The sequence below is a fragment of the Gavialis gangeticus genome, unplaced genomic scaffold, assembly GCF_001723915.1.
Source record: "Gavialis gangeticus isolate Ggan-Ray unplaced genomic scaffold, GavGan_comp1, whole genome shotgun sequence".
Lineage (NCBI taxonomy): Eukaryota > Metazoa > Chordata > Crocodylia > Gavialidae > Gavialis > Gavialis gangeticus.
In genome coordinates, this window is record NW_017729024.1 from 121,716,513 (window position 1) to 121,741,281 (window position 24,769).

Consider the following 24,769-nt stretch of genomic DNA (forward strand, 5'->3'; position numbering starts at 1 on the left):
AGATTAGTTTTCTTTTAAAATGGTAGACAGCCATGGGCATTCTTCTTTCCAGCCTGTAATCTAGCAAATAATGACTTGATGTCTTTTTGCCGCTGAAATATCCCCATCCTAGAGCAAAAAACCTTGCTTTATACTTATCTTGGATTGTGCTCTGCCAACATTGGTTAATGTAACTTATGGTTGAAATAACATCTGTCAAAAATGCAGATCATTAGTGAAGTGAAGTGCACTTAAAATAAACGCTAGTAAATTCTAATCCAGTTGAGAAAAAAAAAGGCAGTGGTGTAATTTTGCGAGTGTGAGGGGGTGACCAAGGCAGCTGCCCCAGGCACCACCTTGGGTGGGGAAGTGGGAGATGGAAAAAAACAGGTTCTTCTGCAGTTACATGGTGCAAAAGCATTTGTCAGCTGCCTTGTGTGTGCCAGCAGCCCTGGGCAGCCATCCGCATCATTAGGCTTCTGCAAAGATATTCCAAATGTTAGATTTAGAAACTAATTGGAAAATACTTTTTGTTGTTGTTGTTTGTTTGCCAATCAGTGTTTCCCTTTGGGAAAAATGGAAATAGTTCACCTTTCTTAATCTATCTTGATTAACATAAATTACATTCAAAGGTTGAAAGATATAATTATCTTTGTTTCTAGCCTCAGATATGCTTACATTAGTTCATTAGTGTAATAAACAGTATTTTTAATATACAAATGTAAAGGTTAAAGTTTCCAGTGGTGTTTTTTCAGAAAAAATGATAAACAACATTCAGTAACATTAGTACTCAGAATTTTTTAAATAGTGCTTTTATACCTACCAACTAAAATAAAAATGATACACTCCTCTGTTTTACTATATTCCCTCTTAAATGCAAAACTGTCTAAAAGTGCAGCTTTTTTTTTTCCTTCCATCCTAGAACCATTTAGGTACCTCAAACATGGACATCTGCCCTCTTGTTGATGTTTTACTTTACTTGGCATCCGTAGTCACTTACAAGTTAAAAGAATAGATGACATCTCAGTTCAAGTTTTAGAACCTTAATGAAGTTAACAATTGCAATGAGGTTTTCTATTCTGTTCTCCATGTGAAAAGTAAATATAAAGATGGTTCTAAAAGGTGTAAAATCAATTGTTTTTATGGTCAAACTTGGAGAAACTGCATATAACAATAGGTAAAACAGAGCTGTAAGTCGAGTATTTTAATTCTACTTTCAATTTTATTAAGTGACAATTTGAGAGAAACTGCATAATAGCAGCTAGACCAAAAAGTCTTATTTTAGGAATACTGAATTACATTTTTTTCATATTAAATTATTTAAGAGATGTGCTTAACAAGTGAATTACTTTGAACGTTAGTGGAAATTTTTGCATAGTTAGCAGAGAAGATGGTTTGTATCAATACTTTTCATTAGTATTCCTATTTACCATAAGTTTTTTTTTGCTGTTGTTTTAGAATATATATTTTAGGAAAGGGTGGTACTTGCTAAAATTTATTGCACAGTTGTCACAATTTAGTTCATCTTTGTTGTGATGGCTTGAAACCGTATTAAACATGCCTGGAAACTTAAAATTGAGCCTAAGTTTTTTATAAGGCCTGTGAATGTAGCAGATTTAGGCGTTCACTCTGACATGACTTTAACATCAAAACAGGTGAAACATGGCGATTTCAGTTGCTTTTTCTGTTTGAATATTCAGGCTCATTCAAACTGAAATCAAAGGAAAATTCAAGAGGGTGCATACCTTGATAAAGAAAGCCAACTGAAAGGTTATCAGAAATCCAAGAAAACTGAAGCCACAAAATTTCATACAACTTAAGTATGACCATTGTATATAAATATTATTGTTTAACTGAATAGAAGAATGATAGTGAAAAAACTGGCAGGAAGACGAAAGTAAAACTGAAACAGGCAATTGGCATTATTAAAATGTTTTTTGTTTGCTTGTTTTCTGTCCTGTTTGGGTACTTTGTATTAGATATCATGTAAGCCTATACATTGGGCCACTTATATATCTGTTAATGCAATTTTTCCCACCTGCTTCCAGTGTTAACCACCAAAATTCTAAATTAAACGATGCACAAAGAGAAACGCTTTCCACAACACTTTATTTTGCTCTCTTCCAGAAAGCAAAGGTAAAATATATTTTGGCTGTTTTAACAACCAGACTGGGGCCATAATACTTAACAGTTGTTCTGGTTCATTTCAGTACCACCTTGATTGCTCTTGCCTCGCATTTGTTTTTGTTTTTTTGCTGTTTTATTTGTGGGTGGGAGGAAAAAAAAGTCTGAACCATGTTTAATTAAGTATTATAAGCAATCAGAAAGTCTGGGAAAGAGAAACAACTCTTTTTTTTTCAATACAACAGTCCAGTAATACAAATAAATTAAATGCCTCTTCATCAGTCCAGACAAGTGGTTTCTTTTCTACATTTTTATGAATTACTTTTATGATTATTTGAATTACCTGTAGAACTAACAAATGGTTTTCAAACTATGTATCATTATATAGAGGATAAATGTATAGTACTGGGATCTCCAATACTTTAGTGGATACTACCTGAGGTCACAAGTGTTATGAGTTCTGCTATTTTCTTATACTTTTAAGAAATGTAAAAATCTTAATAACATATCTAACACCTTCAAAGACAACTGTATTCACGTCCAGAAAAAGTAACCATTATTTATGCCTTTAAGATCAGTTTCAAAATTTAAGTGTTTGTTCTATATCATTATGTTAACAGTAATATAAAATACCTTTGTAGGATTATACTAAATTTACTGTTGTTCCCTGTTTCCTATTTAAAATAGCTCCAGTGGCTCTTAGACAACTATGAAACAGCAGAAGGAGTGAGTCTCCCCAGGAGTACCCTTTACAACCATTACTTACGACACTGTCAGGAGCACAAATTGGACCCAGTTAATGCTGCCTCCTTTGGAAAACTTATAAGGTCAATTTTTATGGGGCTACGGACCAGGAGACTGGGAACCAGGTTTGTGTTAAACAATGAAGTCCTAGATTCTACAAGACAATATGAATCATCGATCTGTAGGCAAGCTGAAAGAAAGTATTACTGAAATGTTAAAGAAGTTTGTCTATTGGCTTAGTCTGTTAATGTTATGGTGCACTGGATTGTTACAGTATGCCATTACTTTTTTCCCTTTTACTGAAGTTTTTGATAATTTTGACAAATCCATTACAGATTCATAGCAATACAGATACAATATTATCTGATGTTTGGAGCATCAGATGCTCATAGACACATCTGAGGTAATAAAGGGACGATGTATGAAAATCAGTGAGTGATTTCAGTTTATTTTTATTAGATTTTTAGTTTTTTGTAAGGGACTACAGTTTAATGTGTTCATAATTCTCTAGCAGAATTACAAAATAACTTCAATTATTTATTTTATGGAGTGGTATTTAAATATGGTGCAATAAGTAAGTATAAGGGACAGTAAAGATAAAAATAGTGTCAGTACAGATTCCAATGACTCATTCGCAGCTTTTCCAAACATTTACCTTTTAGGCTTTCTATTTCAAGTTAAAATATTTTGTATTTGACATGGGTAAGATTATCACAGTCTAGAAAGGTTTACTTATTATTTTAAAGTCCCTTTTTGCCAGTCCAAAATTTAGCTGCTGTCTTATAATCCCACCATAAGAGAAAGGAATCTCTACAGTCATTTTAGAACCTTTAAAACATCATTTCAATACAGTGTACCTCCAGTTAATCTGATATGCAAGATAACAGAAACTGGTTACAGTGGCATAAAGCCAGGATGGGATCTGATGTGCTCCTTCCTGTTACTGGCATATCATGGAAAGAAGATGAAAAGAGGAAACCCTACAAGTTTATTATGCAGTAAATTGACTTTACTATATAGTAAAAGTGGAGTGGACACATGACACAGTCACACGTAGTAAATCCCTCTAATCTAGGGTAGTTAACCTTTGACAAAGATGTAGTATTTTTTCTGCATATCATCATATGTCATCTTCCTTAGTCATGACAGGTATTATAATAGTGACTACCACTAGCACCTTGCTTGGGTAAGCTGGTTGTTTATTCACTCCTTGCTATAGACTAAACTAATTATGGAGTAAAATCTGAGGTAAATCTCTCCATAGTAATCATGGTATCTGTCAACACCTTTTGATATTACACCACAACAATCCTCAGATGTTTTTTCATTGAAGGCCAACCTAATAGTATTTTTAATTCTACTACAGTATAATGGAGCATCCACGTAGCAGCACAACTCACAAATAAGAACTCCACACTTTGTTTGTATACTATGCAGTTATATGCAGAACAGACACTATGACTGCACTTGAGGATCTTGAACTATATATTAATGGTGTACTACAAGTTTTAGAAGTCCTTGTTTTTTCTCTCTGAAAAGAACACACAAAATGAAGGCATACTGATGTTATACTTTTTATATTTATATTTAGTGTTAGGCAGAGGTAGAAGTATTTATTTGCTCTTTGCTGATATCCTATGAATGCTGATATTTTCAGAAGCATTTACAAATCATTAGTCTGTTTAGGCCAAAACTATGGAATCTTGATTTTCACAGAGAATTTTTTTTCTTCCTGTCTACACTGACAATTTTTCATTCAGCTCTGCTTTATACTACTGGTTTGCATCCATTGTGGAATATTTTTCCTGTTTACGTTCTACTATTAGATTGCAAAGAACCTTCAAGAACTGGTTAGTTCAAGTTGCAGGGTTAAAATATCTAAATGTGCTGATAGGTTGTACTATATACCTGTGCATAAGATTAAACTTAATAGAACAATTTTCTTGTTGAAATAGTTGGTTAGAGATTTTAGTTTATTTTTTCACAGATTTATTATGGATCTCTTGGATCTGGATAATATGGGTTGTTATATCTGCATATAAGTTGACTGAAAACATGCTTATTGGGCTTGGTGCACACCTACTTTCCATTGCAATAAGGGCCCCGGGGGGTAATTGATCTTCTGCAACCACCGAAGTTGCACCAATTTAAAAATGAAGAGGAGGGGAACCAAGCCCAATTCCTATATGTAATCTCCCAAATTAAATAAATTGTAAAATTTAAATATGAAACATTATCATTATAAAACTTTAAAATTTTTAACACTTAAAATAAGGCAAACTCTAGCATGACAGGCAAATCATTTGTGTTGTATTATCTTTTGTTTCTCTGGTGTTTTGTTCTTTTACAAGGGGGAACTCCAAATATCATTACTATGGGATTCGTGTCAAGCCAGACTCTCCTCTTAATCGGCTACAAGAGGACATGCAATATATGGCTATGAGACAACAACCCATGCAGCAGAAACAGAGGTACAGTGTGGAAGTAGAACCTATATTAAATAATGTTGTTTTATTGAGTTTCTAGCACTTGGGGTGAATCTACTGTTGTCACAACACATATAAAAGCTCCCATCAGCTTAACAGGGAGTTACTACATCTGTATCTACCAGTTAACAAACCTCACTTGTAAACACAGATGTTTCTACCTTGCACACATGGACAAGGTATCACGTGTTGAATGTAAAATGCATTTTTGTTTAATTTGCATACTGTGAGAATTTACAAATAAAGGTTTACAAAATCCCCAGCTTCCTTATACATGAGTCCATATGTATGAAATCTAGGAACCAATAAGATTTTGGGGGGCTAATATATTTTTTAGATAAGCAATACAGATGGGAGGGATATAGGCTAGCTTTTAGGAACCAGGTACCCTTACTCAGGTCTGGAAAAAAAAAGAAGCAAACACAGGTCGAGCTAAGTAGCAGATAAAACAAAGGCCTGTGTAAAACTCCATATGTAAGTAAAAATAGGATAAAAGGGACATGTAATTTAGCTAACAGATGAGAGAAATGCAGTACAAAGGATAAGCTGATAAGTGAAAGAGCAAGACCATCCAAAAGGATCATTATCACCTGTGGAATGCAGAGAAATTATTGGAGATCACGTAGATTATAATGAGCCATAAAGTCAATGTCTTTGTTGAGTCACTGATTCTTAGTGTCCAGTAAGCTACTGAATTTTTGTTCTCAGGCCCGTCTTTTGAAGGGTTTTGGACATTTTCCTGGAGCATGAGGATTGTGAGGTCAGAAAGGGAGTGGTGGTTCTATGAAAAGTATTCTCCTACTGGTGATTGTGAGTCTCTGACTTTTATCTTTTCTTTGTGATCATTCAGTTGGGCGTGTAGTTTTTGTCTGGGTTCACCCACGTAGTTTCAACGAGGCCATTTGGTGCACTGGATGAAGTATATAACATTTTGGGATAGATATATGTAGGAGCTGTGGATTCTGATTTTTTTTGTAAGACATATTGATTGCTGTGGGAGTAAAGATGAATTGACAGGTTTTGCATTTATTGTTAAGCCAGGGTTGTTCTGTATTTGATACCTGTTGGTCAACGTGGAGTTCACTTCTGATGATGAGTTGGATGAGCTTAGAGTATTATTTGAAAGCAACGAGTGGGGATTCTAAGAATATTTCTCTTAAGGTTTGCACCTTTTGAGTATAGGTTGTAATTGTCTGATGATCCTTCTTACCGGTTTAAATGTGGAAATTTAGGCGACAACAAAGGATGTGCAATCAGTGGAGGTTTTTTCACATTGTAGTAGGTTGCTGCAAGGTATTTGTGTGGCTCTTTCAAAGATACTATCTGTTTCTCTTCTGGTGTGTCCTTGGAAGGAAGTTTTCATGTTGGCAAATATTCTCAGAGCAAATGTGCTGGTATAATTGTGGATTTTGTGGACTTAACCAATAGTGGTCTGTGTGCTTTTGTTGTATAGTCATTTATTTGTATGGGGCCATCCAAGGTATGGACAATGGTATCTAGAAAGCTGATGTTTATGTAGGAGTATTCCAGAGAGAATTTGATCAAAGTGTGGTGGTTGTTGAATCTGCGGGGGAAATCAGTAAGTGAGTCTGACGTTCAGTCCAGATGATAAAAATATCACCTATGTAATGCAGTATAATAGAGGTTTGGTGTTGCAGTTTTCTAATAATTCTTCCTCCAACCTTGAAGAGGTTGGCATATTGGGGAACCATTCTTGTGCCCTCATCTGTGCACATGGGTTGAGGGAAGTGTGGGTTTGTTACCAGATTTGTCCATCATTTTGAGGTGTGCTCATTTATTAGGGATATGTTTCTAGGGTCTTTGTAATTTTCTCAATGCGCTGCTTGTGTTACTTGTGTTTCTACATGGAGTTGTAGCTCTCTCTTCTGTAAGTCGTCACCCCAATGGAGTTATCTTGCAGGACTCAGTTTCAACGGGGCTGGGTTCCTCCAGCCACCCATTCAGTCACACACACTCACACTCACACTCTCTCTCTCTCTCTCTCTCTAACGTGACATGCCTGACCCTGCTGGGTTGATCATATACAGGCTGACACCCTCATATGCCAAGAATCAGTTCATTAAGGTAACAATAAAATGCAGTCAGACACAAGCACACAGGTGAACAAAGATACCTCTGAATCAGGCTGGGTGTCCGGCTGACACCCTCATGGGCCAGCATTCAGCTCATTAGGGCACGTCTGAGCCAAACTGGGTCAATCAAGCTATACAAGCTGATCCCCTTATGTGTCTCAAACTCAGCATGTCCCAATCCTTTTGCCCTAACTGTCCTAGTAGTGGTAGCCTCTTGATGAGTGGACCCCACAGTATTTTTGGGCTTCACAGGGATCTTTGGCTTAGGTAAAAGAAGCATTGCTGCAGAGCAAGTGGGGAAGGGGAAGTAGAGAAGGAAAAATACACCCAGTTACCACCCATTTGACTGTAAAAGTTACTTATTACTAAGTATATGGATACTAGCCATGCAAGGAAAAACAAACAAAAACAATTACAATATTACCCTGGTTCAGTTGAGTATTTAGGGAAACCTAGCTCAAGCTTAACTAATAAAATTCAGGTTCAGAAAGCTATGGCTAGACAGAAAAAGAGAGAGAAAGAGAAAAAGAAGGAGAAAGAGAGCGAGAGCTGGGATCTCACCGTTCCAAGGCACTTGGGTGTTTTGTTGACAGGCAGAGTTCCTGGCACGATCGTTGAAGGTTAAACAGGTGATGGAAAGAGACAATCTGTTTATTCCAGCTTCTCAAGAACAACAGTGGATGGTGACAGAAAGATTTCTCCCTCTTGAAGTACACTGTTTGCTACTTTACAGCTTTCTTATACCCTTAGTCCAGCCTCTTCAAGGCACTCTTCTAATTGTGTAAATCAAGAGATGTCCCAAGCCGTAATTGACAGGGAAAATCTTGTTATATAAACAGTTTCAATTTAAACAAATTACCTTGTTCAGTGACAAGGGGTTATCTGGTTTGGAACATCTTAAGAAATTGATTAACAGCCAGGAAAAACATAAAGTTTTAAGCAGTAACCAGACACCTAGGAGTCAGCTTGAAATGGTTATGAATATAGAAGATATACTGGAAGGGATACCACATCATTTCTTCTCAGATGGCCTACCTATGCTTGCACTATGAAGTCAGCATCAGTGTTTTGTATTTTACCTGTTCTGAATAAGCCTCATCTTAGCATGACTTTTAGTTCTTACTGTAGCATTTTAACATACTTAAGGGGATTGATTACTTGGAGTGTTCATAAACTTTGTGGAGAGAACTTCCACCAGTCATCCTGGGAAAAGTATGACAGCATTTGTGGTCAGGGCTCCAACGGGCTGGATATTGTGATGAACCCTTAACCATTGTTCAAATGTTGCCCATACCCCCTCTGACTCGGTCTCTTGCCTCAGCATTTCCTAACCTGGCAACTGAGTTTTAGTCAATCAAGTTTAAATTGGCCTCCCATACTGGGACTGGGGAATGTAAAGCCCGAGATGCCTATTACATTTTTCTTCTGCTTAGTTCTGGTTAGATGAGGTGTGTGTGGGTGGGTGGGGGATAGAAAAAGTCCTTTGTAAGTCCAGCAAGCTAGGTGCCAGAGTTCCCTCAGGAACACAGAGCTGACAGGTTGTTGACAGTGAAGTTGGTGTGGGTGAGGATGATTTGGGCAGTGTTTTGTGGTTCTAAATATTAGTGTAGTTTATGTCCTTGTAGGTATTTCAGGCAGGCAGCTATGTCTTCATTTTATGGAATATTAGTATACAGGCTGGTGACATCTCCAGTTGCAGTTCTGGCCTTATTAGGGAGGTGGTTGGTTTGGATCTTGTTGGGGAAGCCTTTTGGATTGTAGAAAATTTGCTGTTTGAGTGACAAATGTTTTTAGGATGTTTTTATGAATCCTGGTAGCTCTTCAGTGAGGGTGCTGCAGTTGGATATGATGAGTCTGCCAGGGTTATCTTGTTTGTGAATTTTCAGGAGCATATAAAATATGCCTGGGGTAGGAGGGTGGGGGATTAGTGAGAACAGCATTTTTTATTTTTAAAGCTGGTATTGAAACAATTAGATAATGTTTTCCAGTTCAAGGATGAATACTGATGTTGTATCCTTCCCACATTCTTTATGATAGTTGGTGTCATAAAGAGAGAGTTGTCTTTAGACTCCTTGATGGTTTAGGATGGCTGAAGCTCCACCTTTTGTCTGCTGGTTTGATTTCTATTCTTTTTTTGGATCTGAGGGGCTGCATGGCTTTTTGCTCTGAAGGAGAGAGGTCATGGTGATCCTGGCTTTTGTTAAGAATTTCCCTGTTGTGATGGGAATGTGGTCAAGGGTGTTTTTGTCTTGGTTTTGTTGAAGTAGTCTTTCAGGCAAACTTTGCAGAAGAATTCATCCGATTCTCCACATATTAGTATCTTGTCAGGTTGTTTCTTCAGGCAGAAGTGTATCAGACCATAAGAGAGTACAGATCTTTTAGAACAGGGAGGATTGCGATAAATTAATAATGTAGGTGCTCTGGGTGCTGTATTGATTTTTCTCCTGTGTTGCTGGTATTCTGGCCATGAGATGGTTCTGGTTGTGATAATTGATTCCACTTGTTCTTCTGATGTTGGATGCCTGTCATCAGGCTTTTTTTTTTTTGTTAGAAGGTTTGTATGTGCTGCTTGTGACAATATCTCTAGGTTTATATCTTTTAGTTTAGTAGCCTAAGTATGTTGTGTAAGTTGATCTGTTTTGGAGGAGGTTAGGTGAAAAAGGTTGTTTCTCAGATTTTTTATGAGGTTCTCCAGTGTTGCATATTTGGAGGTGTGTGTGTTTACTGGAGCAGTAGATGGTAGTGTTTACCAGCAGCAGGCCAGAATGATCCAGGAAGGCAGCACTAGTATTGAGCCACTGCTGCTTCTCTCTGTCTCCCAGCTGGGTTGTAGGATGGGAAAGCTCCCAGCTGTAGTGCAGGCAAAGCCCCACCCAGCTTCTTAGGCCAGTTCCAGTGGTTCTTTGGACTGGATCCAGCCCACAGGCCATAGGTTGCCAACCCCCGAGCTAGAGAATTGCAGATAGTAACCCCTGGGGGTTGATGTTGTGCATCTTGCACAAGATTAGAAAGATGGTGTCTATATGTGCGAAAGTATGGTGTTTATTAACATATTCTGTTCTTGTTTTGTGATCCTTAAAATTTCAAGTCTAATTAAACTAGAATTGAAACAAATTAATTTGGTTTCAGTGTAGTATATGCCTTCCTAAAGACAATTATGAGGTTGCAAATGCTAATAGTAAAAGTAAGCTATAATGCAGCTCCCCTGAGATTTATCACCTTGACTTGGGGGGAAGTTAATTTTCTCCCAAACTGATGAAATCTGATAGGATATTTAAAATTCTGATATTCATTTTTACTACTATATTATAATATAAGCATGATACTTACAAAATAATGGGTTAATCTCAGAATAGAATTAACTTTCCTTTTGGCAGTATCTGGGAAGGTACAGTCAGAAAAGTGGGTTGTACTGGCTAGTACCTGATGCAGTCAGGTTCCTTGGGATCTGCATTGATTAGAAGGTTTCACTTAGTAGCAAGGTTGGTAGGGCTCCTATGGAATCTATCAACAATTTAAAGCAACTCCATCCCTTGAAAGATCCCAAGGCAGACAGACAGCAGCATATCAGCCTTCACTTGGAGGAAATAACCACAGGTGGTCAAACTAGCAAAAAAAATGCAGAGATTTGGATATATTTGAAAAAGACTACTTTGGATAGATTGGATATAGCAAAAATTTAAAATAGATATAGTTATTTGATTTAACTGACCTGACACCTAAAAAATTAATGTGTGATAGTCCTGAAATCAAAGAATCCATGGAACACAGAAAGTTAATGAAGGCATCTTAGAACCACTACAGAACAGGGTTACAAACAGTTGTTGAATGAGTAATCTCGTATGGTGTGCTATCTTTAAACTCAAAGCACTTGATAGATTCATATGAAAATCAGAATGTAATGTCACATTTACAGGTAGGACCAAAACAACTAAACAGTTATATTACAGCTTTCAGTGTCTTAAAAACCCATTGTGCTAGGCCAGGGGTGGGCAGAATGGCCAGTCTGGTTGGCAGTTGGACTCCATATCCTAGTAGCCCTTGCTCACGTCACTGCAGCCAATTTCCATGGAGACCTCAGTAATGAAGGCACCGTGACAGCACAGGCCTAGGGTTTCCATGGAGACCAGCCCCAGCAGCACTGGCAGAGTGTACAGCTGGGCAGGGATCTGCTCTGGGGCCAAAGAACTATTACAATATAGAACTACATCTTGTACTGCCCTTGTAAGGGTCTGGAGCCAACTTTGCTGATGTCCTGCTACATTAGGAAGTTCCTGCTGCCTCATGCATGCAATCCCCTAAGATGCCACACTTCCTAGACACTCTGTGTTGCCAGGAAGACTTTATGCCATGCAATCAGCAATGAATCTGGAAAATTATTCACCCCCCTAAATTCTGCTTTCCAGAAACAAGAGCATGTTTTCTGTGAGGGCGTATGGTATGCCAGAAAATATGGCGAGTCCTTTCTGTTTTTTCATATGTAATAAATAAACAATTTGCAATTGGTCTAGCCCACACTAACATCATTTCCATTCACTCTCTGTGGATGTTCCAAATACTAATTAACTTAGAGTATTTGTTTCTTGGTGAAATTTGTCTTTATCTATCTTCTGGATGTGTTGGTAGAAATAACCTTCTTGATTTCATCTGTCTTACCCATACTTTCAAGATTCCTGGTCAGGTGGTATCTGACTGGTCATGCTATTTAACATGTAGTAAGTACAGCCACCTTCATTTGTAGTATTGTGTCTTACTGCTATCCATTCATTTTTAAAACAGTTCAGCTTTAAAAAATTACAGTAAAAAGTATTGAAAAGAATGTTTTATTTCCTAGTAAATACAGTACAGTGTGCCAAAATCTATTTAAAAATTGCAACCAACATTTTTTTCTGATCTGATATCTAGAACAATATTATAAAATTAGAACGGTACCATAATACTAATCAACTTCCTGATTCAGTGTTCAAGAAAATATCAACAAGATGTATACCAAGTGGAGATATTTGTCTGTGGACTGTTCAGTTTTGGAGCTCATGTGAGATGCTCGACTAAAAATGACTGGCCTTATAGCCAAATTAGACACTCCTCAGTACGACTTCTTGGTTTGTTAAGTGTATAAAACTTATCTGTTCATTGTTTTCTGATTCTTCTAAGATTCATTATAATGGATTTTAAAATTGTTGTTAAAGTTGAACTAATGAGAGGTTATGAAAGCTGTTTTTCATCAAAGTTTTCAGTATTTCATATATCTAATTTTTTATTATATTTGGTTGGAAATAAGTGCAACATTGTTTTAACCATGTCTTCATATCATTTGTTGACAGTCCATTAGATTTACAACTGCACTTACAGGCAAATATAGCTGTTTATTAAATAATATTTAAGAATTAACACAAATTCACTACTGATTTATATATCAGCTCTTTATGATAACATCCAAATATTTCTCAGATATCTATCACATGCGAGTTTTTATATATATATATATAGAGAGAGAGAGAGAGAGAGAGCAAGTATTATAGCATTTGAGTGTCTTTGATATCCTAATCAGTTTCATTTTGAGGTTGCTGCTGGCACTGCAAGATGTGAAAATTATCATTTGCTTTTTACTAATTTCAAATTAGTAACAGTTTTGCCCCTCCTTTGTAGTGTCAATAGTACAATCAATTTTCTGTGGAACACAACATTAAAATGAGATTATATAGCAGACTTCATATACAATTTGTATACATAATCTTACTATTTCATACACTTCTCTGCTGCATACAGCTCTCATCTGCTGGATCAGAACCGCCAACTCACACTGCTCAAAATCATGAGACTAGCATAAAACTATGAGGGGTTTTAAAAATAATTTTTTAGGTCCTTTAATTTGCTTTCTGGTTTTTGAGACTTTACAGTTTATATTTTTTGGATTCTTTCTGAATACCAGAAGTGATAGAAGCATTTTATTAATTGAGACTCTTTACTCTCATTAAAAAAGTCTGGGAGTTAGATCTCTTTATACTATAAGATATAATAAACCTTGCAATTTGGCAACATCAAGAGAACAATGGCAAAAAGGTTGGGGGAGGTGGGAGGACAAAAAAAAAAAAGACCAGCAAGGATGCAGTTTGTTTTTACATGTTATTCTTTTGATTTAATTTATTGTGACTTCTCTTTCTTTAGAATCAGAGGATGGCTCTAACTTAGGTTTTCTTTTTCTTGCCAAATGTTTGTTTTTGTATGTCCATTTACAAACATACATGCTTCATGCCATATATTCTTATTCTCTTGTTTCTTCTCCAGCTTCTTAGTACCTTACATGAGGATGGTTTGCTTTATAGAAACAGGAAAAGGCTTATTAATATATAGGACCATGATAGTTTTACAAATAAAAATGTAGCTCTGCAGAGGACACTGGGGGTTGTAGGCAGTGCATATAAAGAAGAGTGGACAGGATTATAAAACTTTCCTATCCCAGCGTTCCAACTCTTGTGTGCAGAAATCATGAGTTACAGCCAAAACTCATGAGTATCTTTTAAAAAAATAAAATCTGCTTTTTATCCTTAGGCTAAACTTCCTATCCTCCATTTGTATGCAAGTATTTAAAGTTTAACATTAAATATATATACAAAAAGACATGCTTCTCTTATAGGTAACTGGAATTGACTCAATTTCCACTGCTGTGGAGTAGAATGCAACAAAGAGGGGGAAGTTCTATGAACTTTGTCCATAGTTACAGTTCTGTAGAGCAAATTACACAGGGAGCTGCTGATAACTAAGTGCAAAACAAAGCAGTGGTAGGCTAAAGTGTCCAAAGTAGACAAATCTCAAGAGATAAGTTAATGAAGTATCAAAGCTAAGGAAGAAACCATTGGCAAATGTAGCATGCCATGCTTGGAATGAGGCTGAGCATTGGTTGCTTGATTTAGGGCCTATGGCTTCAACTGCTAAGAGAAAATGGAAGAAAAAATCTCCTTCACTTTCTCACGTCAGTGAGAGAAGATTCCTCTGATCTTCAAGACAAGGCTGCAGTTCCACAGACTGTGAAGGTTCAATTTGCAGAGCCATGGTTTGTTTCAGGGTTCCTTTGGGCATTTGTTTCTTTGGGAAGGGGTGTATTTTTGTAATATAGATGAAAAATAAATTAAACTATGCAAAAAGAGAAAAGCATGTGTAGTAAGATATGCCTCAGGGGATGGCTATAGCACCCCTTGATGGTAAGACTATACATTCTCCATCTGTCTTACCCACTCCCCAAGCTAACCTTTCCTGCCACACCTTGATGGAATGGAGACTGGCCCCTTCAGACCAGGATGAGCCCTTTGACCTTTATTTCTCTTAGTGCTACTCTTCTTATCTTAGTTTGATTGCATCTCATGGTGCCCATTCCCATCATCCTCTAGGCCCTTGCCCTACTCATACATTGAGCCCATGCCCCAGTGCTACTAGGTGTGGCCTCCTTGCCCCCACAGTCATAAGTGTCACTCAGTTTCTATTAATTGAGCCTTGTGGTTCAGATACTCAAATTTGCTCACTTGGGCCAGCCCTTCTGTCCAGGCTTAAGTTCTCCTCAACCTTTGGCTATATCTCTTAACCTTAGCCCATAGATCCAGACTTTAGCTCCTCAGCTGCAGCCTTCCTGACATCTCTGCCCCTTGCCAGAGGTCCAGTTGCAGAGTGCCTAGGCATCCCACTGTGTGACCTCCAAACCTCTGGTCAAACTCAGTATATTCTTGCCAAAAAATCTAACTCAAAATCTACCCTGCTGGGTGAACAAAAATGGTTTCCAACAAAACTTTTAACTCATTTAAGTACACTCATCCACCCACTGAGAGAAACTTCTCTGGTTCGTGGTAGCAGCCCTTCCTGTTCATGACATCCTCTCCTTTTCCTGGTCCAGAGCTTACCTACTCTCCCAGAAAGCTCCAGCCACTCTAGGTCAGAATGCCCCTTCTTTTCTGGAGAGAGCCTCTACGCTGGCCCAGCTCCAGCCCCAATGATCAGCTGATCCCTGACTGGCAGCCCTGGCACAGGACTTTTCTATCATTCCTTTTCAGCCACATTTGCCTCCAGCCATCTCTGCTGAGGCAGGCCCACACTGTCAGCAGGTTCTGCACTGGTTAGCAGTCTGGAGTTTGGTTTTAGTCCTGAGCTCAACTGCAGTGTAGCCCCTGATGAGACAGTTTGTTTCTTCTATTAGCTGAGGCACATTTGATACAGTTTCTTCTTCTTTTGATTAGGGTTCTTATCTCTACACGATCTAAAGCTAAGCCTCTTACTACCCGGCTTTCTAGTGGCACTCCCTCTGTCCAAGTCCTTGCCCCCTTAGGCCCCCAAAAATCTATTCATAAAAAGACCATATCATCTTTTCCTGTACAGCAGCCCTTTCTGCATTTAACTCTGAGCCATGGATAACTACTCTTTGAATATGATTACCCAAATACTTATGCAGTCACCACATAGTAATTTCATCTGGCCTGTATTTCTAAAGCTTGCTCTTGAGACTTGCATAGGAGAAAGTATCAAAAACCTTATTAAAATAGAGGTATATCACATCTACCGCTCTCCATCATTCACAAAACCTACCTTGTCTTAAAAAGGAATCAAGATGTTTAGGCATGACTTACTTTTGACAAATCCATGTTGGCTAATACATTTCACTTCTTTATTCTCTAGGCATTTTTAAAGTGGTTGTTTGTCCTTTGAATTAGCAAGGGAGAAAAAGTTAATTAGTTTGAGTACATTTTCATTGGACTGGAAGAGATCAAGTAGACAATTGAAGGAGTGGGATTTAATATGTCAGTAGGTGAAAAATATGCTGAAGAAGCTTGCTGATTTCAGGAAGGAAGCAGAAAAGACTACCATTAAGAGGCATTTAGAAAACTTTTAAGTAAAAAGGTGAGTATCAATCTGTGGCATACCATGCTTGGAAGCAGACATAAAGTGTTGTATGAGGAGGCTGGTAAGTGACAGGGAAGAAAATAAGGATAGACCTGTGGAGAAGGGGACTAATCAAAGGATTCATGCTGAAAAGAAAGTTGATAGCCATTGATAGTGTGCAGTGAGGGAGGAAAAGGTAGAACAAGGCAGGAGGCTAGTGGGATGGGGAAAGTAGGATTTCTGGCACTGTAGTAGAGGTGAAAGATTTAAAGGCAAATTTATAGGAATTTAGCATAGTTATTCAACTTCCATAACTGCCTGGGAGGCACAGTAAAGGCAAAAGTGGAGAAAATGAAGTTTTCTTTCTGTTATGCTTTTGTATCCTCTAAGACAGTGGTTCCCAAACTGTGACAGATTGTGTACCACCAAAACGATACAACCTTAAGAACCACCATCAATTTTTCTAGTTCAACCTTAAGTACCACCAGCAAATTTTTGTCATATAAAGTAATTATAAAAAAATCTGTTAACACATACTACTGACAGGTTATCTGCATACCACTGGTGGTACAGGTACCACAGACTGGGAAATGCTGCTTTAAAAGCTGTTCATCTAACCTTCATTTTTCATTTCATCTTACCATGTTTTGCATCCAGATTTATGTACTGCACACAGTATTCCTGTAATTGTCATACCAGTACCAAACACATCAACATTAGTTATCACTCCCCTAACCTTTGTGCCATCTGCAAGTTTTATCAGTGTGTGTGTGTGGAGGGGGGAGGTGCGTTTGTGGGGGAGGGGGATAGAGGGAGTCACGTCATTGATAAATGTATTAAAGAGTCTAGAACAAGTTTCTTTGGAATCCACATTAGAAATACTCATTCAATGATCTTTTCTCATTTACAGTTACTGCACATTTGGAGATATGTCCATTAGCCTGTTATAATCCATTTAATGTGTGTCATTTTGATTTTGTGTCATTTTAATTTGTTAATCAAAATGTTGTTTAGTACTAAGTCAGATACTTTACATGCATCTAAGAACACTGTATCAACTCTGACATTTATCAACCAAATTTATAATTGCATCAAAAAAATACCAAGTTAGTTTGATGGGACCTATTTTCCATAGAACCATGTTGATTGGCATTAATTATATAACCCTTCTGTAATTCTTGATTAATGAAGTCCCATATCATTCCATTATTTTGCCTAGAATCAATGTCGGGCTGACAGGACTATAATTACATGAGTCATTCTATTCACCCTTTTAAATATTGGCAAAACATTGTCTTCTGGAACTTCCCCAATGTTCCAAGAGTTCCTTTTCTTTACTGTGTTGGGAATTCTTCCATTTCCATACTATAATGGACAAATACTATTATTGAGAGTCTTTTTCTTCCTTTACTTGGCCGGCCATAGGTTTCTTCTTTTACTTCACTTATTTTCTTAAGCAACGGATAGCTTTTTATTTATATTCCTTACTATCAGTTTTCCCTTCCTTCCATTTGTTGCATATCCTTTCTTGCTTTTTTTATAGCTGCCTTTCACTTATTAAGGCAGCGTGGGATTGTTTTTTTAAACCAGTATGATATTTTTATGTTAATGTAGCTTTTTGGGTCTCTAGAAAAACTATTCTTAAACGACTTCCAGATAACATTCATATTTTTCTTTTTAAATAATTTCTTCTGATGGACTTGGCTTGCAAGTTTTTCAGCTTTCTGAAGCAGGCCCTTTTCAAGATCAAATATATGTGTTAATGATTTGGACTTTATTCTGTTCCCAAGTAATAAATATGATCAGTTCATGAACTAACAATAACTTTGAATTTTTTGGTCATTTTTGACATGTTCCATTCTTAATTAATATCAATTAATGTGCAGTTAGGGGGAAAATGGTTTTTATTATCGTTGTGCCTTCTATGTCTTTATTCAATTCTTTCAATTCAAAAACTTTCACGTATGCTGTGTACTACCATTTTTGGATACATATAGTATGGAAAAGATTGAATATCAAGCCAACCTTGGTGACTCTGCCTTTGGCTAGCATCTTCAGGTCCTTTTCACTGAGCCAGATTTTTATCCATTTGAATATTTCACCATCAGTACTTTAGTTGTGTATTATTCTTATTAGCTGTTGTATAGAAAACATCTTGGAGAACACTTTTTATCATTACCTTCAGCATCTTCTGCTTGATTGTTCCTCATAAAATTAATTGTTTGTTATAAAAATGATTACTTGCTTATAAATTCAAATTCAGCTATATTGTCTATATCCAAGTGTTTGTCTGCTTTGTCTCTGATCATCTATATGCTGTTTCTTCCCATTCTTTTAGCTCTTTGTTGGCTATGAATCCACCTCTTCATCTTCCATTTACATATAAGGTTGCAGAGGCATAACAAGGTTGCCACATGCCCAGGGTAAGGGGACACATGGGGGCAGCAGCAACTTCCTGCCACCACTGTGCCACAGGCTCAATTATTCAGCTGCAGCAGCAGCTATTTTACTCTCTCTGCTGAAATCAGCCCCTGAGGATGCTTCTCTGGTCACCCTGCTGCCATAGTTACACTATTGTATAGTTGAAAGGTACTTTGACTTAGGTTCATCTAGTCCAAACCGTTGAACAGTTGTAAGATTTGCTGGAAGCTAATGGTTTCCTCTGTTGTAGTAGTGTTAAAGTGTTAGCTAGCTGTTGGGATCTAGTTTCAAGAACCAAACCCACTCTCAATATTCTGCACTTTCCAGAAACCAGTCATATGATAAATGTAAGCAAAGTGAAATAGTCCAAAAGCTTGTTCTGTTGCATATTAACTACATTTTATAATCTACTTCGTAAAATATTTTCAAGAATTCCAAGGAAGATGGGGTTTTTTTGTCCTGATCCCAGAAGTTTACTCAAAGGTGGCCCAAACCACTCTCTCCACAATATAGATTTTCATAGGAAGGCTTCACTAACTTAGAAAATTAATACTGTTAAAGAAAAACTTTCCAAACTTTTGCTATTTCTACTTAGATGCACACAATTGCTTTTAGGTCTAAATAACACTTTTGTTCTGGAGCAAAGTTTAGCATCCCTTGCAATATGTAATAGTCATAAATGGTCGGTATCCTGTATAGCTCCTCTCTTAATAGTTGAAGAAAAAAAATCCCTGAATAAAATAAAAAAGTGAAACAAGTACGAACAAAAAAGAAAAGAAACTGCCAAAGAAAGAACTTCAGAAAAGCAACGCAGAAGCACAAGGTAGATTGTGTGCATTTGTGGCAAACAGGGTGTGTACAGATGTGCTTCATGCAGGCTTTACAACGCTGTAATTAAGAGCACTTTTTATAGCACTATAAAGTTACAGTGCTCTTAAACATGACAGAAGTGCAGTGTTGTGGGGGAGGGGCTATGAGCCTCCCTGCACTATCCAGGCTAAGAGGCAGGGGGTGCTCCGCAGCCTCCTAGGGTTGCAGGAGACCAGTGGAGAAGGCAGAGCTGGAATAAGAGGTTGTGGATCTGTGGGTGTTTGATGATTTCACTCCCAACAAACACACACATGCTGAGCCCCTGCACTTCCTTGACTCATCCAGAACAACAGAGTCCCTTCTCAACCACTCCATGCCAGGAAGAAACAGGATCCTAGTCAGGCAAGATGGCATGAAGCCAGTGCCAACACTCCCCTCCTGCCAGGGCTGCACAGAGCTGAACCAGCTCTCTTCCTTCCAGCACTGAGGACCCCCAGGCCCTGTGGAGCTGGCCTGGGGGAGGTCTCCCAGGCCCGGTGGAGCTGGCTCTGTGCTGGGGACCCCAGGCTGGTGGGTGCGCAGCCCAGAGTCTGCCCCAGCTGTAAGGCCTGCCAGGCATCCACCAGCCTGGGGGCCCCCAGCACAGAGCCAGCTCCACAGTGCCTGGTGGAGCTCCCCCAGGCTACCTCCACAGGGCCTGGGGGTCCCCAGCACAGGGCCATCCTCTCTAGCTACAAAGTAAGCCATACTCTTGGGAGCCGGGATGCACCCTCCCCTCTCCTCCCTTCCCTCCCCCTCCTCCCCCACTCTTGCTTGGCATAATTGCTGTTGTCACAATCAGCTGGTGGGAGCAGGGTGGGTTGCCAGCTTTTGCAGGTTTGGCTATCACTTCCGGGCTACCCCTTGTGGTACTGGCGAACATTAACCAAGCTTGCAAAGCCCAGGGGATACTGGTAGAATTGCCAGAAATTCTACCAGTGTACAGAAGTTATTTAAAGCACTGTAGGTTTGCTAAAGTCGTGTAAAGCTGTGCACTTCTGTTAAGTCATGGCAATAAAATGCTTTAAATGACCAAAAAAAGCAACTGTAGTACATAGTCATAAGTATTTTTCACATCCTCAGTTAAAGCCCAAAGGGAGCCTAGGTAGACTAAAGACTTTGGACGGAAGCAAAGAAGTCTCGTATCACCATATTAGTGAGGCTTTATTTTCAACAGGTTCTGTTGAATGTGGCAGATGTCACGTTTATGACACAATTAACGTGTTAATTTTGCCATAAGTATTAGCCCTTCCACACACTAAAGCCAATTTGTGGTGTGATAACATAGCAAATGAGCCACAGGGATGTTGCACATACAATGCGCACAAACAAAAAAGGTAAAGCAAGAAACCTACCTGTGCCAGGGGTGTCCTGCAGGGTTCCTATTGTTGGTCTCCCCAGGTACTGGCAGCTGCAGTTATACGATTAGGATTGGAAGTATTTTATGCATGTCTGGCATGGCAGGTCATGTAGTTGTGGGGATGGGGCATAAAACCCTCCATTCCTCAACCCCCAATCGTGTGATTGCATTAATGTCTGCCATCAGCCTACTATACATAAAAGATGCACTAAGTCTAAGATTGCTAACTATGTTCTGATCAAGTCTTCGTTGGATGTCCTATAAATAAATATTTGCTTTCTCAAATTGTCAACTGGATCTTGCAAGCTATTTCTCAATAAAACTGTTGCAGATTTTTCACTCATATGATAAGTCATGCTGTCACAATGCCAGTATTCAGCATGTTCCCCTACTTATTTAACATAAAACACCGTAGGCAAATGCTATGGTAATCCTGACTCCCACATCAGAGGATTATGTTGGCTTTTATATTTTTAATTAAAGTTGTTTCTAAATCCTAGAAACTCCTAAAGGACAGGTGGGGGTTGGTTTGTTGTATTTTGTTTTGGGCTTTTTGGACTTTACAGTAATTCCAGAAGCTGAAAATTTGTAAAACAGTTCATTCTGTAGAACCACAAACACTGTATAAAGGTTTGTTTTGATTTCCAGGTTTTTTATTTAAAAACTCACGTTTTCTCTGTTATTTATACTGATCATTTATAATGTAGTGATAAATACATTATACAGGTAGATGCATTGTTGACCAGAGAAGGGCATGTCTCAATTAACTGATTAATATTCTTAATTAAGGTGAGGCTATTAATCAGCAGGCAACACAACTTCTATTGTGGCAGGGGTGGCTGAATAGAAGGTATTCTATGGCTGCTTGGCCCAAGCTGACTTGCTTTAGGCTCTTCAGAGCAAGCTAGAAGCCCAGCTTAGTTTGCTGGTTAAATGATTTGCACGCACACAAAAGGTTATTAAACAAAATTGATTATTATTGAGAACAAATGGAGATACTAGCAACAAAGGGGGAATAAAACAACACAGAGTGATACAATGCCAAGAGAGCTGTAAGGCAGTTGTAGTAGCGGTCCTTCAGGAGCAAAAATGGAGTCCCAGTGCCAGGTGGCACTGTGCTGCTCCATTTCCAAGCAACCACGCTCTTTTGCATTCACTCTCGCAAATTCTCAAAGCAGTCTAAATGAAAACTTTTACAGACTCACACTTTGTACTCTACAGACCCAAATTACATACCCAGTGATCCACAGAGTTCCTCCACCAACGCACATCGACCCACACACACAACCACATTCAACCTACTGACTGCAGAATCTCCGACAACTTGGACCTTTATAATCCAAGATCACCTCATAGGTCAGAACCAGTCGGTACCCAATCTGTGCTGTCAGCCAATCCATCAATACATTTCTTTACTCACTGTCAAATTACACTATCAGTCACCTCAAACATGCAGCTAACATCCACACATCAGTCATTCCACACTTTCCCTCCAAAATCCCAATTGCATTGTGCATGCTTAGTTTTGGTAATTGGAGCAGAAGGTGAAAAGGTAAGGCCTTCCAGAACCATCTGTTCCTCATGCCTTAAGCAAATAAATTAAGGTGCACAGGAATGCAATCCAGGGGGCATCAACTATGCAAAGTAACCAGCAATCTGATTGCATCACCTCCACATAGTAACTAAACTAAAACCTGAGGCATCAACCTCACGAGGAACCCACGCAGAAGAGTTATACTAGGGTTAAACTTTAAAGTCATAGAGTCATAGTCATAGAGAAGTAGGGCTGGAAAGGGGCTCCAGGAGTCATCTAGTCCAACCCTTTGCCTGAAGGAGAATCATCCCTATTCAAACAATCCCATACAACCATAATCTAAACTCTACATAAGACTGCCATTAACCCTGACACAATGTAGACCTAACACCCTAACCTGTCACATGCAAAGCAGGGGAACCACAGCAGCCAATGTCCTGCTTCTATAAAATGCCAATATACGCTCAAAAGGTCCCAGGCAGAGGGCCACATGCCTTGCTACAAAGGAAAGCAAAAAGTCCCACAGTCCATACCAGTCTGACCATGTAGTAAAATTCCTTCCTGACCCCAAATTGGCATTCAGTATAAGGGGCAAGACCCTCTAGCCAGGAGCATCGGCTTTGGTCCCAGCAGAAACGTTGACACAACCCAGTTGAAGTCCCCAGCTTTGGCTGTAGCCAATACTTAATGCCTCAGTGCCCACCTCTGGACCCTTTCTAACTTCCCCACATACTTTTAAAATGTGGAGCCCAGAATTACACATAATACTCCAAATGAGGCCTAACCAGTGCTGAGTAGAGAGGCAATATCACCTCCCATGTCTTGTACCTAATACTTCTGTTGATGCATCGCAAAAGCACATTCACCTTTTGTACAGCTACATCACACTGCAGCCTCGTACTGACTGGTTTACCAAGACTCCCAAGTCTTTTTCCATAGTGCTGCCATCCAGCCAGATATCACCCATTTTGTATCTGTGTTTTTGATTATTCCTCCCAAGGTGTAACAGCTTGAATTTGTGTGCATTGAACTTCAACTTGTTGGCTCTAGCCCAACATTCCAGTCTGTTGAGATCCTTCTAAATTGTGCTTACATACTTCAGTGCATTCAGAATCCTTCCCAGTTTTGTCATCCACAAACTTGCTCAAGAAGCTTTCTATGCCAGCATGCAAATAATTAATAAACATGTTGAATGGCCCTGCGCCCAGGACAGACCCCTGCAGGAATCCACTCAAAACCTCCTGCCACTCTTTGCTTATGGCTATTGAGCCAATTATCTGTCTGCTTTGCAGTAATTTTATCTAGCCCACAGTTCTCCAATTTATTTATGAGAAGGTCATGTGGGACCTTGTCAAAAGCCACATGATTCCCTTCCATCCAACCAAGTAGTTACTTTGTCAAAGGAGGATATCAGGTTTGTTTGACAGGCTTTGTTTTTCAGAAATCCATGCTAGCTGCTTGCAAACAGCCTTTCCTCTTCAAGATGCTTGCAGATGGTCTTCCTTAGAGTATGCTCCAATAACTTCTGTGGTACTGAAGTGAAGCTAACCGGTCTGTAGTTCCCCAGGTCCTCCTCCTTGTCTTTTTTAAAGAGGGGCACTACATTGGCCCATTTCTAGTAGAGGTGCACCAATACATTGGTCTGATATTGGATCAGTACCGATATAAAGAAAATTTGCTGTATTGGATATCAGCCCAATGGGGCCGATAATTTGGCCAATAAATGCTTGTGCTGCATGCAACTGCAGCGCAGCACTCAGGCAGCCAGGAGCAGAGCCAGCAGCATGGAGAGCTGCCTGCAGCTGGTCAGTCCATTGTGGTAGAAGGGGAGGGGAGATGGATGAGGCGTGGGGGTGCAGATCAGCGCCCCCCGCGCTGAGGGAGGCGGTAGGGGCAGGCACTGCCCAGGCAGGGTGGGGCGGGCACTGGGCGGGGGGGCAGGTCCAGCCACTACTTGCACTCTAGAGGGCAGGGAGGGGGTGTGCCCCTGGATCTGTGCAGGGCAGGGTGGGCTGCAGCCGGGGCTGTGCGGGGCTCTTCTCGGCGGAGGCTTGGCTGGGAGCAGGCACTGGTGGCACTGGGAGGATGCTGCATCCACCCCAGATTTCGCTGCTGCTCTGCTCCAAGTGCCAGTGCTGCCAGCTGCCAGCCTAGCTCTTCCCAGCACATGGGTGGAGGTGTGGCATTGAGACAGAGCAGCACTAGGTGGCTGGCGGCAGCAGGACTGGGAGCTGAGCTGCAGCGAAATTTTGGGTGGTTACAGCATCCTCCCAGCACTGCTGGCTCCCACTCTGAGACCAGCCCCAGCTGCAGT

General features: G+C 39.4%; 1 protein-coding gene across 2 annotated transcripts in view; it reads left to right on the plus strand.

Annotated features, from left to right (window-relative positions):
- Positions 1-24,769, plus strand: part of RFX3 (regulatory factor X3) — a 299,582-nt gene that overhangs the window by 225,478 nt on the left and 49,335 nt on the right. For both annotated transcript variants that reach the window (XM_019517634.1, XM_019517633.1), the window contains 2 exons: positions 2,791-2,972; positions 5,199-5,318. In XM_019517634.1, coding sequence (XP_019373179.1) covers positions 2,791-2,972; positions 5,199-5,318 — 302 coding nt within the window. The remainder of the gene's footprint in view (positions 1-2,790; positions 2,973-5,198; positions 5,319-24,769) is intronic.